At 41.2% G+C, this 17,444-nt stretch overlaps 2 protein-coding genes across 3 annotated transcripts; both read right to left on the bottom strand.

Annotated features, from left to right (window-relative positions):
• Positions 1–6: 6 nt before the first annotated feature.
• Positions 7–2,563, bottom strand: LOC120745265 (uncharacterized protein C22orf15). The gene is made up of 5 exons (XM_040049985.1): positions 1,649–2,563; positions 1,416–1,502; positions 1,218–1,340; positions 855–929; positions 7–697 (listed from the first exon to the last, which is right to left on the bottom strand). Exons 1-5 carry the CDS (start codon positions 1,671–1,673, stop codon positions 597–599), a joined length of 411 nt encoding a protein of 136 aa, XP_039905919.1. The 5' UTR covers positions 1,674–2,563; the 3' UTR covers positions 7–596.
• Positions 2,564–4,879: 2,316 nt separating this feature from the next.
• On the bottom strand, positions 4,880–16,082 carry adora2aa (adenosine A2a receptor a). 2 transcript variants are annotated; one of them, XM_040050001.1, is made up of 3 exons: positions 15,123–16,082; positions 8,631–9,314; positions 4,880–7,484 (listed from the first exon to the last, which is right to left on the bottom strand). In XM_040050001.1, exons 2-3 carry the CDS (start codon positions 8,954–8,956, stop codon positions 6,476–6,478), a joined length of 1,335 nt encoding a protein of 444 aa, XP_039905935.1. In that variant the 5' UTR covers positions 8,957–9,314; positions 15,123–16,082; the 3' UTR covers positions 4,880–6,475. The 2 variants fall into 2 exon arrangements, with proteins under 2 accessions (XP_039905935.1, XP_039905936.1); XM_040050002.1 differs by lacking the exon at positions 15,123–16,082 and adding an exon at positions 11,676–15,115.
• Between the last annotated feature and the right edge of the window lie 1,362 nt (positions 16,083–17,444).

Below are 17,444 nucleotides of genomic sequence, written 5' to 3'. Positions count from 1 at the left end.
ATTATCTTTTTTTTTTTTTATTTAGCGCAAAGAAAAGTTTAACGCCAACTTGCAGAAAGTAGCGAAAGTTTAATCCAAGTGGTTCAAATTTCAAAAAATCCAAAAGGCAAAATGCAGGAAAAGAGGGAGGAAGAACTGTGGGAAAGGATTCAGACTAAATACACAATATGGAGAATATAAGGTGCAGGTGAATGAAATCTGACAATAAGCAGGGCGGGAAGAGAACAAAGGCAGGAAGTCAAGAAAATAGCAAGGAAACAGCTCTCAAAATATATCAGAAAGTCACTGAAAGACGGACAAAAAGGAACTCACACAGACAGGCAGGAAGCCACAAAAGACACGAGGAAAAGGAAAATGCTTAGAAACACAAGAAACTAGGAAGATACACAGCAGCTCATACTTCTGATTTACCTCTCTGTTCTGGTTACAGTAACAATTTAATGCAGAAATACAAAATCTCAAAATGTAACTTATTCTATTGAACTTCTTCAATATAGAGTTTTATTAACTAAAAAGAAATCATCCACTTCAGCTCAGTTAAAATAGAAATATAGCAAAGTATTCAGATTTATACATATAAATTGACAGTGTTAAATTTAGTGGCTCTTGCTGTTTGCAGGAATGTTTTTGGTCTGAGGCATCCGTCTCTTTCTAGTCTTTCTGTCTGGCTCTTTGTCAGTCAGCCTCTTCAGCAGTTCTACAACACAAGCAATGACAAACCACATGAGGTAACTTTATGTTTGTTTTGTAGCATTTTCACAATGGCAGGAATGGGTTTGTCCAGCAGGAGGCCTCAGAGAGCCACTTCCACAGCCCCGATGTTATTCTTATCATTAATATTATTTTATTGTTACCTGTTAATTCAGGATGACTTTGACTGTTGTTGTTCTGAAGGGAGACATATTTCTGACCTCCAGCCTCATGGTCTCCTGAGGGAGCACAAGAAGTCACGGGCATGCTTTCAAGCATAGGTAAAATCATACTTTACATTCAGCTTTCAAAAAATTAGGATGGCAACATGCATTTCATTCACGATACCCCTGAAAGCACCAGAATTAGTTTGTCCTGCCACTTACCACTTATCATTACATCAATATATTTGGAATCTAATTATTTAGATCAGACACTGATAACATAATTAGGTTTTGAAAATGCTTTTATAATCTGGGTGTTTGTTCCTCTGAAGTCCTGCTGATGGATGGACCAGACGGACTCACGGCAGACTCGCAGGAGGACGTAGTAGTGTCTGGCTACCAGCACACTGCTGGCCAGAGCCAAACTGTGCTGCTTGGCTGCCAGGTTCATCACTTTACCACTGCTGTCCATCAGGTCCACACAATCTGCAGGAAGAATTTTGTTGCTTTTAGAATTTGTATAAGAACAATTTAAAATGATCCAGCATTTCAGTCCAGTACCTTTGGAGTCCACACCGGCCCTCTCTTTCAAATGATTGAGGAAGTTTATCAGCTTACAGTTGAGATTGAACATTTCCATCCTGCCCTCTGCCAAGAAGTCATGCACATGCATTCACAAAAAATTTGGAACAAATGCTGTAAGGTGCAAAAAAAAAAAAAAAAAAAACACCTGCATGCCTGCAAACCTTTAAGCCTGCATGCACAGTATTAACATGCCCAGAAACTTTACTAACCTCCAAACAAGACAGTCACAAACATTTTCAGGTCCAGACTCCTGACAGCAGTTAAGCTCCAGTGATACTAGAGGTAGAAGAAGACTGGACTGGGCACAAAGTGGAACAATAAAAGCACTTTAGTGTTGTGGTCTGCACTTTTTCACACATCCACCACCCTGAGAGAGTTAAACACACACACACGCATGTTCCCTCATTTGCATCCACCTCTCCTCGCTCACAAAGCTTGAGTCTTTTAAAAGGTTGAACAGGGGACTGTTTCTGCTTGTATCCATGGAGTCTCTACACACAGTGAGACCGGCACTCTGGACTTAACAGCTGCATGGGCGGAGATGTCAGTATTGGAAAAAAAAGAGCTGGCTTTATTGTTTCCCGCCACAGACTGGAACCCAACACCATTTGCACTTACAGTAACTGACTTATAAAGACAGATACACCGAGATTTCATTTTGGTACCACAGAGGAAGGATAGAAGTTTAAAATAACAAAATTCAAATAAACAGCCAACATCAATAAAAGATAAGTTCTATCATCTGTTCATTTTTGGTGTATAGTTACATTACAGACACTACTACACTCAATCAAAAGCAATGTGGAGTCTCTGTAGCTCAATCTGCCACATGAATGACTGATTCCTTAAAGCCTCTGTAATTAGTATTTTATAAAAGATCTTTTCCTACTGGCTACTTTCAGCTGCTACTTGTCATACCTCAGCTTTAGGTTTGAGTTCATTCATTTGCTAATGAATACCAGAACACACAACAATGACACCTGTTCAATACCTGTCCAAAAATAACTTAGATTTGCCCAGAAGCAAAAGTCATTTCCATTTCCCCATTACTAGGCTGTAGTATAAGGCAAGGCAAGGCAAGGCAAGGCAAGTTTATTTGTATAGCACAATTCAACAACAAGGTGATTCAAAGTGCTATAAGAGACTGCAGGACCAGACTCACCTGGATTGATTACAAGAAGGCCTATGACTCAATGCCCCACACCTGGATCCTGGAATGCCTAGAACTATATAAGATCAACAGGACCATGAGAGCCTTCATCAGGAACTCAATGGGGATGTGGCGTACAACACTAGAGGCCAACCTCAAGCCCATAGCACAAGTCACCATCAAGTGCGGGATCTACCAAGGAGATGCTCTGTCCCCACTGCTGTTCTGCATAGGCCTGAACCCCCTCAGTGACATAATTGACAAGACTGGCTACGGATACCGACTACGGAACGGAGCAGTTGTCAGCCACCTCCTGTACATGGATGACATCAAGCTGTATGCCAAGAGTGAACGAGACATCGATTCACTGATCCACACCACCAGGATATACAGCAATGACATCGGGATGTCATTCGGGCTGGAGAAGTGTAGTCGGATGATAACAAAGAGAGGGAAGGTAGTCAGAACTGAGGGGATCGAGCTACCAGAAGGCAACATTGCAGACATAGAGGACAGTTACAAGTACCTGGGGATCCCGCAGGCGAATGGGAACCATGAAGAGGCCGCTAGGAAAGCTGCAACCACCAAGTACCTGCAGAGGGTCAGGCAAGTCCTGAGGAGTCAGCTGAACGGTAAGAACAAGATCTGGGCTACCCCTGCTGGGGTAATATGCTGGCCAAAGGAGGAGATAGAAGCCACTGACATCAAGAAAAGAAAGCTCCTTACCATGCATGGAGGGTTTCACCCCAAGTCCACCACCCTGAGGCTGTACGCTAAGCGGAAGGAAGGGGGCCGGGGACTGGTGAGTGTCAGCACCACAGTCCAGGATGAGACAAGGAACATCCACGAATACATCACAAAGATGGCCCCAACTGACCGAGTGCTCAGTGAATACCTCAGGCAGCAGAAACCCAAGAAAGTGGAGGAAGGCGAGGAACCATCATGGAAGGACAGGCCCCTGCACGGTATGTACCACCGGCAGATAGAGGAGGTGGCTGATATCCAGAAATCCTACCAGTGGCTGGACAAAGCTGGACTGAAAGACAGCACAGAGGCACTAATCATGGCAGCACAGGAACAAGCACTAAGCACAAGATCCATTGAGGCTGGGGTCTATCACACCAGGCAAGACCCCAGGTGCAGGATGTGTAAAGATGCTCCAGAGACAATCCAGCACATAACAGCAGGGTGCAAGATGCTAGCAGGCAGGGCATACATGGAACGCCATAACCAAGTGGCCGGCATAGTGTACAGCAGCGGTCCCCAACCCCCGGGCCTCAGACCAGTACCGGTCCGTGATTCGTTTGGTACCGGGCCACGAGAGTTGAGGCCCAGGTGTGAAATGTATGGTTTTCAGGGTTTTTATCGGTTTTCAGCATTATTTTGTTATCGTTTTTATCGTTAACTCGATTTTCCTGGGTCTTTTCACGTGTGTTATGAATAAATCTTCTTTTTTCGGTACCGGTACTAGTTTCATTTTGTTGTATTTATCCGCGACACCTTAAAGGCCGGTCCGTGAAAATATTGTCGGGCATAAACCAGTCCGTGGCGCAAAAAAGGTTGGGGACCGCTGGTGTACAGGAACATCTGTGCCGAGTATAACCTGGAAGTCCGGGGTCAAAATGGGAGATGCTCCCAAGGGTGGTGGAGAATGACCGAGCTAAGATCCTGTGGGACTTCCAGATACAGACGGACAAAATGGTGGTGGCTAACCAACAGGACATAGTGGTGGTGGACAAACAGAAGAAGACGGCCGTAGTGATCGATGTAGCGGTTCCGAATGACAGCAACATCAGGAAGAAGGAACACAAGAAGCTGGAGAAATACCAAGGGCTCAGGGAAGAGCTCGAGAAGATGTGGAGGGTGAAGGTGACGGTGGTCCCAGTGGTAATCGGAGCACTAGGTGCGGTGACTCCCAAGCTAGGCGAGTGGCTCCAGCAGATCCTGGGAACAACATCGGAGATCTCTGTCCAGAAGAGCGCAGTCCTAGGAACAGCTAAGATACTGCGCAGGACCCTCAAGCTCCCAGGCCTCTGGTAGAGGACCCGAGCTATATATATATATATATATATATATATATATATATATATATATATATATATATGTATATATATATATTTGTTTGTTTTTTTCATTGTTTTTTCATCCAATGTTAGCTGAGCTCGCCATATGAGTTATTTAGTGATATTTAATGTTAAGAAGTATTCTACTGACTTTATTTTGCAGTGTTGTGAAATTCAACTGTATTGCATTCAAAAATTTTCACTAGTTGTCTTTTGCATTGTGACTTTTTTTTTTTTATTAATACTGGGCTTTTTTTTTTTTTTTTTACACAATTTAACAATCATTGTTGTAACCTTTTATGATGTATCTTTTAAAAATTATAGAATCTGATTCAATTTGATGGTAAGAACGACAAATAAAAAATTTTGGCTTTTATCTCATTGTTTTGAGACATTGACATTCAATCATTGCCTCATAGTTCAGTGCAAAACAATGTCTTGAAAGTGCGTCTGTGGACCATCATTCAAAAGAACCACATCCAGAAAAGTATTTATTGTATGAAGCTAAAGTTTCACGGCCGTAATGCAAAAAAAAAAGTTTGCTTATTTGAGATGAAGTGATCCAGCTGAGGAGATAAGATTTACAGCTCAAAAGATCTCCTGTGTCCTTTGCCCCACAGGAGGACACAGGACATCTTTTTTGGCTGTGAAATCTTTAACAAGGAATAGGCCTCAAGAGCTGTTCTGATAAAAACTGCAAAAATAAAGAAACGCCAAGAAATGATGACAATTTAATCCACCATTTCTCCGAATGACCAAATCACGAGCCTGTCTGCTGAAAAGTCAGTGGGATGTCTGGAGGTGTTCCTGCAGCTCCTGAATAAAGACAGGGATATTGCGGCCATTGCAAAAATGTATACACAGCAAGCACACATTAAAAGTGTGAAAGGATTTATTTAAAGACAGCACTTGGTGCCAGTCTACTTGTGAGAACATAGAGGGCAGTAATGGACATCTGCAAATAATTTCCCATTATTCATCAAACTGTGTCAATTGTATCATCTGAATTTGACTTAAATAAGCATACATTAAAGCGTCATTATCACAAATGTATAAACAAAAGTAAAAGGAAACATTACAGCATTAGATTGCCAAGTTACTGGTCTTTGCTTTAGAAAATGTGAAGCATTTAACAGATATTCTCACAACCACAAACCTTCTGCTTTTAGTCCATTAGGAAACAGCAAATAGGAGCAATGGGCTGAAACATTCATCTGGAACGTGGTTATGTCTGTTAATCTCTACCAAAAGTGTGGAAATTACAAGTGAAGAGAGCAGAGTATGTTGTGTTTATGTTCAAATCCCTGAAAGAAAGAAAATAAATGTAATAATTTAAAGACACATCACATTCAGACCTGAAATGGCACACTGTGGTTAAATAAAGGTGGCTATCCTGACACGCCTACAATAAATGCTCCTATTCCATATAGACCATTCTATCAACTGCCTGCATTTTTACTGTATTTCAGCTGTTTGCAAAGAGGAAGTAAAAACATTCATGGATGGTGTTGAAATTTCCACAGAACAACTTGTGAAGTGGCTGCACATTACAAACCACCCCCGGTCATGTGGGTTGATAAGACGTAGCCTTCCGGTAACAATAGCGGTGCCTTTTAGACTTATTCTGAGTTAAATTGACATGTCACTGTATTTAAATAGTAGAGACAGTTTTCAGTCCTGTTTCATTTATCTCAGTGAGTGACATTCATTGTCTGTCATCTGTTTACAGTACTCCCATTGGAAATTAGAGATTCATGGTGATCCTGAGCAGACATTCACAACTAACTGCGAGGAATTAGCAAATGATCCCTGCGGCGCATAGATCAGTGCACTTTATCTAGCTCGCTACAGCAGCTCTTCCTGTCCTGGGTGTTGAACAGCAGTGCAACCTGTGCTGGAGCGAGGTTCTGTTTGCAGTTTTCCTCCAGGATCTCTGGTTCAGAGCAGTCGTTTCCCGCCGGGAGCTGAGTCTGCCTGAGGGCTTGAAGTGGACACGTCCCCACTTTGGGGCAGTGGGCGATAACAACTGACAGAGGCGGGTGAGACACTGTTGCCAGACCACCCTCTAAAGGGGAGATGTGAGCAGGACAGCGGCAGGAGTTCTCACAGGTACTGCTGCTCTGCTCTGTGAAAAGGTCAAAGCTGAGGCCATTTGCTTTGAGCCTGATGGAGTCCGTGATGCTGTTGTGAGTAGAGTTCCGCTTACTCCCGCTGCTCTCAAACACCTCCCGCTTCCCCAGGATGTGCCGCCTAATAATCCTACGGAAGGTGTGCCGGAACTCTCGGATGCGGTAGGCGTAGATGAAGGGGTTGACCACAGAGTTGGCATGGGATAGGATAATGGCTACATACATAACCAAATCAGGAGGACGATCACACTGAGGACAGAAGAGGGTGAAGCAGTTAATGATATGTAAAGGCAGCCAGCAGACCGCAAACAGGCCCACAATGATGGCCAGAGACTTGGCAGCCTGGACCTCTTTCTGCAGGACGGAGCGGGACTTTTCCCCATGAGACGCTTTTACTTCAATCAGCATGAGCTGGTGGCGAGCTGCCATGAAGATACACAGGTAGATGGCCAACATTAGCAGCAAGGGGATCAGCACACAAGCAAAAAAGTTGAAGTAGACCATGTACTCCATGTCGACAACAACCTCAAACAGGCACTTCATCATGCCCGGCTGGCAGGGGCTGCTTTTGGTTTCGTTGGTGACGTTTCTTGACTTCCCACCATGCCAGCCCATCATGGGGGTCAAACCGATGATGATGGATAAAATCCAGCATATGGCAATGATGCCTCGAGCCCGCTGTCCTGTCACCAAGCTGTTGTACCTGGACAGGGAGACAATACACGTGTCAAGCTTCAATTGTCTTTCAGCTCCTGAGAACTCAGAGATAAAGGTTTGTTTCCCTCTGCCACAATGACCTCTATAAACCTCATAAGAAAGCTTCCGTCCCTTGTTTGAATTAATTATTACTGTATACGAAAGTACCCCGCTGATTTATCATTTGCTTATGCGATCGTTCTGTGGAAGCAACTCTCATACCGGAACTACAAGAGACAAGAATAAACAAACTGAGTCTTTCAGGGCTCCTCAAAGGAAGGAGCCTATTTTTGGTTCGCCTGTAGCACAGTGTGGGAGAGCAGCTGAGACGTTTGGCTTGTTTCTATCACATTCTTCAGATGTTAAAGTGCAAAGGTTAATACTGCAAAAACAAGCGCCCCCCCCTCCTCTTTAGGGATGTACAAACACAACGCAGAAGAGCCCTCACGTACGTATGTTCGGCAGGAGGAGTGTGTTCGAGCCCTAAAGGGCGAGACGTCTGACCGGCGCAGCAGTGCGGTAACAATGAGGTCACAGCATCACTGTCACTGGTTTAGCCTGTCAGGTCTGCAGATGCACCGTCGTTGGCAAATTTGCATGTTAAATCAACATCTCACTGTGTTTGGAGTTTTTTTGTTGTTATTTTTACATTACAATAATAAAAGTAAGTTTACAAAACAGACTTACACAGTCTGTGTAAGCAATTAGAGCGATATTTGTTTGATTGCTCCGGGGGGAATTTGCCCTGTGGGAGACGCTGTTTCTGAACAGTCTTATTCAGCCATGGAATATCTGGTTCAAATGTCAAATGTTTTAACCGACAGAAATGAAATGAAACGTTGGGCGTCATCGTGCGAATTCTGCTGCTTCTGATTAAAAAAACACATTGGACCAAAGTAAGAATTAATTAAGAGTTAAAACATTCCTATCTTGTTTTCCAAATCTGATCTTTGTTTCTTTCTGTGCTTGGACATGTTGGAAAAAATGGTTTATAAGTAGTAATCAGCTGTTTTACTAATGCTAATCAACTGTTTATTGGTGCCTTATTAACACACGTAATAATGCAGTTATAAAGGATTTCACTCATTCTATTAACTCATTAATTTTGCACCAATAAATGATAAATGATCCATTTTTCCTCATGGTTACTGACCTGAGTGGTATCTTGATTGCAATGTAGCGATCTATAGCGATGGCCAGCAGACTAAAGATGGAGCTCTGTGTGAGAACCAGCACAAAGCACGCAATAAACAGGCAGCCATAGAAGTTGGAGCAGAACCCGATGCTGATGACGATGGCAAAGGGAATGGCCAGGACGCCCACGGCGATGTCGGCCACAGCCAGCGACACCACGAAGAAGTTGGTGATGCTCTGGAGGTTACTGTTGAGGGCCACGGCCCAGCAGACCAAGACATTTCCCAGCACTGAGAAGACGGCAATCAGCAGCTCCAGGGTGATGTAGAAAAATGTGTCCCGCATGATGAGGCAAACGGCGAAGAGGTCACTAATGCGGGGGGAGGAAATCTCACCTCAACGTCCATAGCTGCAGCCTAGCAGCTGCTGAACTCAGCCTTGTCACCTCCAGAGAAACAGCCACTAGATTCCACAAAACAGTGACTCCTTCACACCTGCTCAGCTTAAAATACTGAAAAAGAAAAATGAATCACATGGAGCTATCATCACTCCGCATGCAGGGTGCAGTCACCTCCATCCTGTCCTCATAAAAAAGCTCTTCTGCTGTCCTCTCCCCTCAGCTCCTTCCCCTCGGCATCCTTTTCCCACGAGCTCCTTGAAAGGCTGAGATGATGCCAGCAACGGACATCACAGTGACATCGCTCTGTCGGAAATAAAAAAAAAAAAGGTGCAAAAGTGAAAAAGAAGAAATGCTCCTACAGTAGAGGAAGTGAATATGGGACTTTGTATTAGGTATAAAGCGAGGCACCCTGTTTGCATTTGAAAGATCTACAAACACAATACAGGTTCCTTCTTATCAGTTATGAAGTACACTTATATGGGCGTTATAGGGTACACTTATATATAGTCACAATATTTCCAGAAGCATCAGTAGCTTTAATAAAACCACAGACACCTTTCATAAAGCCACATTACACTGCAAAAAAAAAGAAGCAATGTCACTGTTCGGTTGTGTGAGACTTTTAGTTGCTGATGCCTCCTATAAACAGTCTTTCTGACCCTGCAAAAGGGCAGTGGGAGAGCAACTTGTGTAGCCTCCATCAGCACGAGCATGCACGGCTCCACGTTGTAGCAAACTGCTGTCAAAATGCAGTTTGAATCATTTATACTGTGCTAAAATCCAATGTTATACTACAATACTGCAACATAAGTCAGATTTGCTCTGACAAGCACAGACTTGTGACAGTTTCTGATGTTTAAGTTCAGACACTCAATTTAGAAGTTTATATCCATTATGTTTTGTTTAGACTTTGATTGTCGTGGATTTGCGATGTGATTTCCAGCATTTGTGTAGCCAAGAACAGCAGACCTTGACTCCTGTGGTAGATAAAGATTTTCAACTAGTAAAAAAAACAGGGAAAAATAAGAAATGCGATCTTATCTTGTGATAATTCAAGAGAAATGGGCACTGAACTCAACGTGAACCTGTTTTATGGATTACTTCTGCAACAGTTGTGATCACATACAATAGAAAGTTCAGAGGTGTGACGCTGCATTGGCCTTAAGCCTGCTATCGTCTGAGGCACGTCCATGCAGCAGCTTATTTTGAAAATGTATATTAATATTACAGTAAAAATCACCTTTCACAGTTATAACAGTTAACTATGACCTTAACATAACTGTAGATGGTCAACTAAAAGGCTGGCTGTACTAAACTGCAAAGCCTCAATTCTACAAAGTATGTGAACATGTTAGTGTTGATTCCAGAAGCTGCGCTGTACACAGTGTAAATGCTACATGCTGGTAAATGTAGCTGTTAGATATTTACTGTTATTATTTGTTACAGGAGGTTCAGGACAAAAGGTTCTGCTACAGTGAAAATCCTGTGTGTCCAGTTTTATAATATATGCTGTACAGTATTATACGACGGCTAAAATGCGATTCTCTCAGTTCTGTGAGCGCTAAAACTAAAACGAAACATTGTGACCACAAAAAGTGCGCGTTGAGAGATGAGTCACACTCAGAGTATCGTAGTGGGTTTTGTAGCTGCTGTCTTTCAGGCAATTCAAAACAGATAAGACCAAAGATAAGTAAATAAATGCATTACTTGTGCTTTTATTAAAAAGCACAAGTGTGTGAATGTGAGAGTGAATGAATAGTGGAATTGTACAGCGCTTTGAGGTTCTCGAAAAGCGCTATATAAATGCAATCCATTATTATTATTATTAATATTATACGTGATTATATGACTATATGTGTATAAATGATCAATTCTTTGTTAGCAATTTTTCCAAATATGATTAAAAAGTAATATTTCAATATTAGGTTTGTTTTTACCAACCCAGGCAACGGTGAATACACACACACACACACACACACACAAGCCCGTCCAGCTATCTTCATTGACATAATGGTTTCCCTAGCCCCTTACCCTAAACCTAACCAGAACCTAATTGTAACCCTGACCCTAAAGCCACATTTTGAGCCTCAAAAAGGCCTTCAAACTTGTGAGGACCGGTCTGTGTGTCCTCACAAGTGACTGTTGGTTCTCACAAGTATAGTAGAATGCAGATTTTGGTCCTCACAAAGATAGCTAGACAGGAACACACACACACACACACACAAACAAAAGAGGGGAAAAAACAGAAGAAAAGAAGAAGAAAAAGTTAAGCTTCATACTTGAAAAGATTTCCCTATTTTGCAAAATATCATTAGGATGCAACAAAAGGTAAAATAATGATAAAACGGGAAGATGAACAGGGAACAGAAATAACCAACAAAGGAAAGGAACACATGTAATGTAATCTGATCTTGAAACTACCAATTCCTTATTTTGGAATTTGGAAATTTCTTTGAAAAACAAATATCGTTTTTGACCCCAGAAATGACTTCTAATGATCAAATAGGACTAAAGTCTTAATGCTGAGTACAGTGTATTTGTAGATAGCAGATGGCTTTAAGTCACATTAAATGATGCAATACAGTGAATCAAAGGGCTTTTTGTGCCATAAAGGAATTTATTTTCAAAAGCTCTGTTTTTAAAGGTAAAATATTTTATACTCACAAAATCTCTCATTGACCTCATCTGAGGTGGGAATGATATGATCGAAATCTTGAGAAAAAAAAGACTTAAACAAATAACAAAAAGGTGGATAAAACCGAACTCCAATCAAAGAAAATTAAACCTTTTACAAGAAACAGACAAAATGATCCAAAAGAGAATAAGCGAGATGATGGAAAATGGTAAATTCATATTTAAAATCTTCTTTTCTATAAGTTTAAATGGGTCGAAACACATTAGTATGGAACTGTGTCTGCAAGCCTGTTGGTAAAGTGTTGCGTTTAATGCATTTAAACATGAGTTTAGAGCATGTTTTTCTCTTTTCCGTGACTTGCAGTTTTGAATAGAGTTAAGTTTTGCTGTCAACAGGATAAGGAAGCTGTCAAAAAAGAAGTACGCTTCATACGAGCAGTATTACAACTCTGCAGTACAAAAGCAGATAAGAGCAAACACCTTTGTAAACATTTTTGGGTGAAATATCGTGGCGAGAGGGAAAAAAAGAATTGAAGCACAATTCTTGGAAGTTTGATATGGCTTCTGGTCTATTCTCAGTCAGACTATAGTTTAGATGCCTTGATAGCTTTGAGCCGTCAGCACGCAGCTCACTGAGCTTACAAATAGAAGCTGTTTTTGTGCTGCTGAATTCCCTCTGAGGGGATGTTTGTGAAGGTTAGACTGAGTTTTCAAAGATACCAGCTGTGATGGAACACAAAGGTCTTTGCTCTCCCAGTCATGCTTTTCCCTCAGGGTTAGATGAGCCATTAATACTAAAATACTGCTATTCCACGTTTGTGTGTCATCAGGAGATATCCTTTTAATTCCAAAGGACTTATAAATAAAGTTTTAACTGTTGCTGTTTTAAGAGATGTTGGTGTGCGACTAGAATTCCAGTGTTTTTTATGTATCAGTACTTCACAGTAATAATCCCAAAGGACAAGAAAGGAAATCATGAATTTCTTAAAACTGCACCAGTGATTCTCCCATGCTAGCCACACAGTAAGAAGCTGTCCTAAAATAAAATTATGAGACACATCAGAGAAGCTCCAGGGAGTAATAGTGAGACAGGGTTAGGGTGCAAGCTTTGGTTCACAGCAGCCACTTTGAGGGATGAAATCTGGACAAATATTGATATTTATTAGTATCTTTGTACTGAGAAAGATAAAGAAGAAGTCAGCCAATGCAGCACACCAACAATAAACCACAGCACATCACCACCCTTTACCACTGCACAAGAGAAAATTAAAACTTGAGCTTCCTGTCACCGCAGGCTCTCGCTATGCTGTCCATAAAAAGTGCCAATACTGCTGCAAGCACAGTGAGTCGCCTCACTATCTCTGAGCATCTGTGTTGACTCTTTTGCACTAAAGCATCGTAGCATATTGAGAAGCAGGGAACATTGATCAAAATTACAATCTGATTAAATAATATAATGAAATCTGGGCTTAAACAGATTTTATGGTGAGAGTGTGTCAAGAAATTAACAACTGGGCTAAAACGATTAGCTAAAAAAAATGGATTTTCAAGTCTGACCGATTTATTATCAAGGCAATGTCATTGTTAGCTATATGCCAATTTTTGGCTTCACAATTTGTAATGACTTAGAGCTGAAAATGTAAAAAGTAAAGACACAAAGGGAGAGACACCCTTCAAACAAAATGAGTGTTAGCTTAAACCATTAGCTTAGGCTCTAGATATAGTTAAAAATATACTGATAGCTAAGAGTAAGCTACTGGATAACAGGGATTTAAAGTAGCCTAAAACAGATGGATAAATGAGTGAAAATAGGGCATTGCAATTATGAATAAATACCTGTTAGCTGGAATTAGCAGGTAGCTGTAAACTGGATAATGGTATTGGATAAAAGTAGTAACTAAATATTTGGATATTACAGGTGAAATTGCTAAAGCTAACGACAAGAGTAGGTAGTGGTTGAAGCAGGTCATAGTTGTTAAATTAGACATAGTAGATAAATACTTAAATGTGTAGCTTAGAGTCGTGTAGCATAGAACTGGATAAATGAAAGCTAAAGATAAAAACTAATGGTTCAAAATTTTATGGATACGCAACTGCTGAAAAAAATGGAAACATTTCTAGATGAATGGTTAGAAAAAAGTTATGGATATTTTGTGGTAAGTGTTGAAAACAGGCCTACTGGTCTAAACAGTGACAGTTAACAGATGTCTACTTATAAAACCAGTCTTAAACAACACCCAGTTTATGATGAAACTAAACACACACTGAATATGTGTCCTACATCAAGTAACAGCCTGTAACAAATCACAAAAGATGAGTAAAGTAGAGTGGTCACTGCTGTGTGACACAGTCCACTTGACTCTGTCTTTGTGTCTGCACTTGACTCATGGCCACAGTTACTCACATGAAGACACCAGGGGCAGAAAGCAGCTGTGCACAGTGACCCCCCACCTGTTGTGGCAATCTCACTAATAAATCAAGGAATCTCTGTGTGTGTGTTCTTCACATGGAGACAAACGTTTATTCTTTCTGCCTCTGACCTGGTGGCTGTGCAGCTCAGGCCCTGACCAAGTGCACTGTCCGGTCGGGGTACTTTGAATGAGTGGTGTTCCCATTTCACAAGGTCTCTAGTTGCTAGGTAACATCTTTGACTTCACAGATGATGTCACACTGTTCTGTGACCACTGTCACCAGTTTATGTAACATAGTTTGTGAATCAACATCCTCCACTCTAACATGTACATGCTACTACACCTTAGGGAGGAGACTTGTTAAAAACAAATTAATTTAAGCATATGTAACATTTGACACTTTAATAGAGAGACCACAGCGCCAGCAGTGCTGTTATCATTTCATATGTTGCATTTTAGAAGAATTATTCAGATTATGTGTCATAAAAACAATGATTGCAGGACAACAGGGGTACCTGATACTGTCATGGTAATGTTTTGTTCGTTTGTTTTTGCTTTTTATGTCTTTTCTTCTTCTTCTTTTGCACTTGAACATGATGTAATTGATTGTGAGGACAAGCAAAGCTGCATTATTTCTGTGCAACATAAACTAATTACGGCACTACAGCTGTTTTATTACTGAATCTCGAGTCTTCCGGTTGCAGAGGAAGCCCAGGTCGCAATACAGGTTTAAGAGATGAAGTATTTCATTTATTAGGTTAAGTGTTCAACAGGCCGTGTTATAATAAGCTCACCGGGGATTTTGTGGACTCACTATCAGCAGACTTTTTTTCTGCAAGCCTCTGAGAAAACCCACAGTATGCAAATACGCACTAGACATCAGTTTCCACAGAAACCTCACCTGTTTCTCATCTTGCCGTGGGCACTAAAACAAAATACGACTGTTACATGAAAATGTTCATTCACGTGTTCATAGTGTGAAAACTGAAAGCACTGCCAGTGAAAGTGAAGTCTGCGTTTAATTCATTTTTGCGCAAGATGCAGTCAGTCGGCGCGCACGGCTTACCTTTCGCTCCGCAGGCTTCCTTTCCTACAAATGGCAAAGTTTTGATATCCAAAGGCCCTTGATGAAACGAGGCGACAGAAAAAGTCGACTTAAAAATATTACGCAAATGACGGTTTTCACTTCCCACTGAGCGACCAACTTCTTCAATTCACGCCTTAATTTTTCCGTCCAGCTGCACTTCACTTTTTTTTTCTTCTTTTTGTAAAGTTGACTTTAAAGCGCAGCTCAATAATAAAAACACACCATCGAGCTCTGATCGACGTGTCTCCACTGAAAGAAAGAAGACTCCTGCTTTTGTCACAAAGATGAGATCTGCTCTTTACTCTCGCTCTGCTCCGGTCAAGTGAGTGTCTCTCGCTCTCTCTCTCACACACCGTTCATAAAACAGGCTGGCTGTACCTCAGTTTCCTCTTCGGGGTCAGACAGCTAAAAGCATGCTGTGTATACGTGATGATGGTGATGATGTCACGCGTTAAACACGGTGTGTCTGCTGTGCAACTTGAGATGCTCTGAATCAGTTAAGCCGGTTATCTTTCTAACACAGAGGGACAATTATCCGGTTAGTGCTCGGTACCAGAGCTCTGTCGCGTTTTATTACCTGATGTGTGTTGAGTGGAAATGTAATGTTCTAGCCCCGGGCGAGGTTCAAACCCTGCGTGACATAAACAAAGGTGCAGATTTCAGGGGGATGTGCGCTCTTTTTAAACCCCGTCGTCCGGTATGAACCGTCACCACCCCTGACTCAACTCCGTCTCGCTTTCTCGCCTTTTCTTTAAAAGTCATTCTTTTAAAAGTAGTCTTGTCCAACAGTTCTTCAGGCTTCCCGAAAGTCTCCCAAAGGGTTTCTTTGGATATTTGCTGATTTTTCACCAACTTTCAGTCTAGTCGTTGTACCTGACATTTTATTAGAGACATTTTGTGTCTGTGTGCGTATTATGCCCCTTCACACTGACCTGTGAATCATTCAATTAAAAATACAAAGGAAAAGAAAGAAAAGGCACCTAACTCAACTGATGGAGTGTTGTGTGTGTAGACACAACAATAAGCTTTATCTACACATAACAGACAACTTGGCAAAGAATCAATTTTAAAATGTCTTTCTGTATTGTGTTACTATCTTGTTACAAAAGCACAGCATTTGCTCCAATTTCTTCATCTGAACACCAAAGACAGTCTGACAGGCATAAAATAGTGTTTGTACAGCAAGATTCTCAAAAAGATGTTAGCTAAAAACTTGGCATATCTTGATGAGACAGAAGTGTCATCAGAAATGGTGTCAATGAAAGGTTAGCTGTTAGGAAGCCATTCTTAATGAAGGGAAACAGAGAGGAAAGGACGAGGAAGTTACACAAGAACAAAAGTCAGTAAGTCAGTAAGGGGTCTTATGAGTGATGAATCCAATTCTGAAATTCTTGGTTTGTCATCAGTATGTACAGAGAGGTTGAGTGAGAGGGACAGGGAGTGTCTACAGCCATCTGTAAAAACAGTAGAGGCTCAGTGGTGTTGGCGATCTTTCCAAAATTGATGGAATTATGAAGACAGAAAAGTACTGGGTCAGATTTTGAACCACCATGTAACATCTGGAAACCATCTGATTGCCAACAACACCATTCTTGAGCGTGAATATGATCACTGCCAAAGCAATAAAAGCACACCTGGATAGACATTACTGAAGCAGTGTGGGATCATCCTGACAGAGAATGGAACAAAAGGCAGAAGAGTTCTGAATCTCTCAGTCTTTTTTATTATTGTAGGGTCTTTACCTGACAGTATAAATGGCCTTAAGGCGACTGTCTTTGTCATTTGGCACTTTAAAAACAAAGCTGAATTGAATGTCCTTGAAGAAACCTGAAGAATTGTTCCTGAACACTTCTTACAGGAATGACAAGAAAGCTGCCTAAGATTTTCCAGGCTTGTACCAAATATTGAAACTTGAAGTTTTGCAAAATCTGTTTTCCATACTGTATTTTCGAGCATGTTTGTACATGATTCAACAGATTTCTGCACCCATTTTCCATTTTCCTTGCAAAATCTAAAAAAAAATTGTTTGATTTGAGACTTTTTCCACAGTACTATAGTGTTGTGATCAGTCAGCTGGTACCATGTGTAAGCACGTCGATGACCATGGAAGAAAATGGGAGCTAAGGTTTAGTAGTAATTTGTTTTCCAATATAGAAGTGCTGTTTATCCAGTACTTCTGAGGTAATGTAGCCTGCTTCTTGTTTTCAGGCTACTTGGTAATAGATGAGATGTACTTGACTTCCTAAGACCATCAAAGGTATGTGATAAGATAACTGGAATGTTGGGAGGTTTTAAACATGA

This window comes from Simochromis diagramma, unplaced genomic scaffold (genome assembly GCF_900408965.1).
Source record: "Simochromis diagramma unplaced genomic scaffold, fSimDia1.1 OVJJ01000159.1, whole genome shotgun sequence".
NCBI classification, from domain to species: domain Eukaryota; kingdom Metazoa; phylum Chordata; class Actinopteri; order Cichliformes; family Cichlidae; genus Simochromis; species Simochromis diagramma.
Note: the sequence above shows the minus strand (reverse complement) of the source record. Positions and strands in the feature narration are given on the sequence as shown.

What these genes read in the sequence shown, in the direction of transcription:
- LOC120745265 (XM_040049985.1), bottom strand. Translation starts at nt 1,673, where the DNA reads ATGTTTGTGACTGTCTTGTTTGGAG. An exon ending in GGCCGGTGTGGACTCCAAAG is followed by an intron (nt 1,341 to 1,415) that starts GTACTGGACTGA and finishes TTCTTCCTGCAG; the next exon opens with ATTGTGTGGACCTGATGGAC. An exon ending in AAGTCATCCTGAATTAACAG is followed by an intron (nt 698 to 854) that starts GTAACAATAAAA and finishes CTTGTGTTGTAG; the next exon opens with AACTGCTGAAGAGGCTGACT.
- adora2aa (XM_040050001.1), bottom strand. Translation starts at nt 8,956, where the DNA reads ATGCGGGACACATTTTTCTACATCACCCTGGAGCTGCTGATTGCCGTC. An exon ending in GCAATCAAGATACCACTCAG is followed by an intron (nt 7,485 to 8,630) that starts GTCAGTAACCAT and finishes CTCCCTGTCCAG; the next exon opens with GTACAACAGCTTGGTGACAG.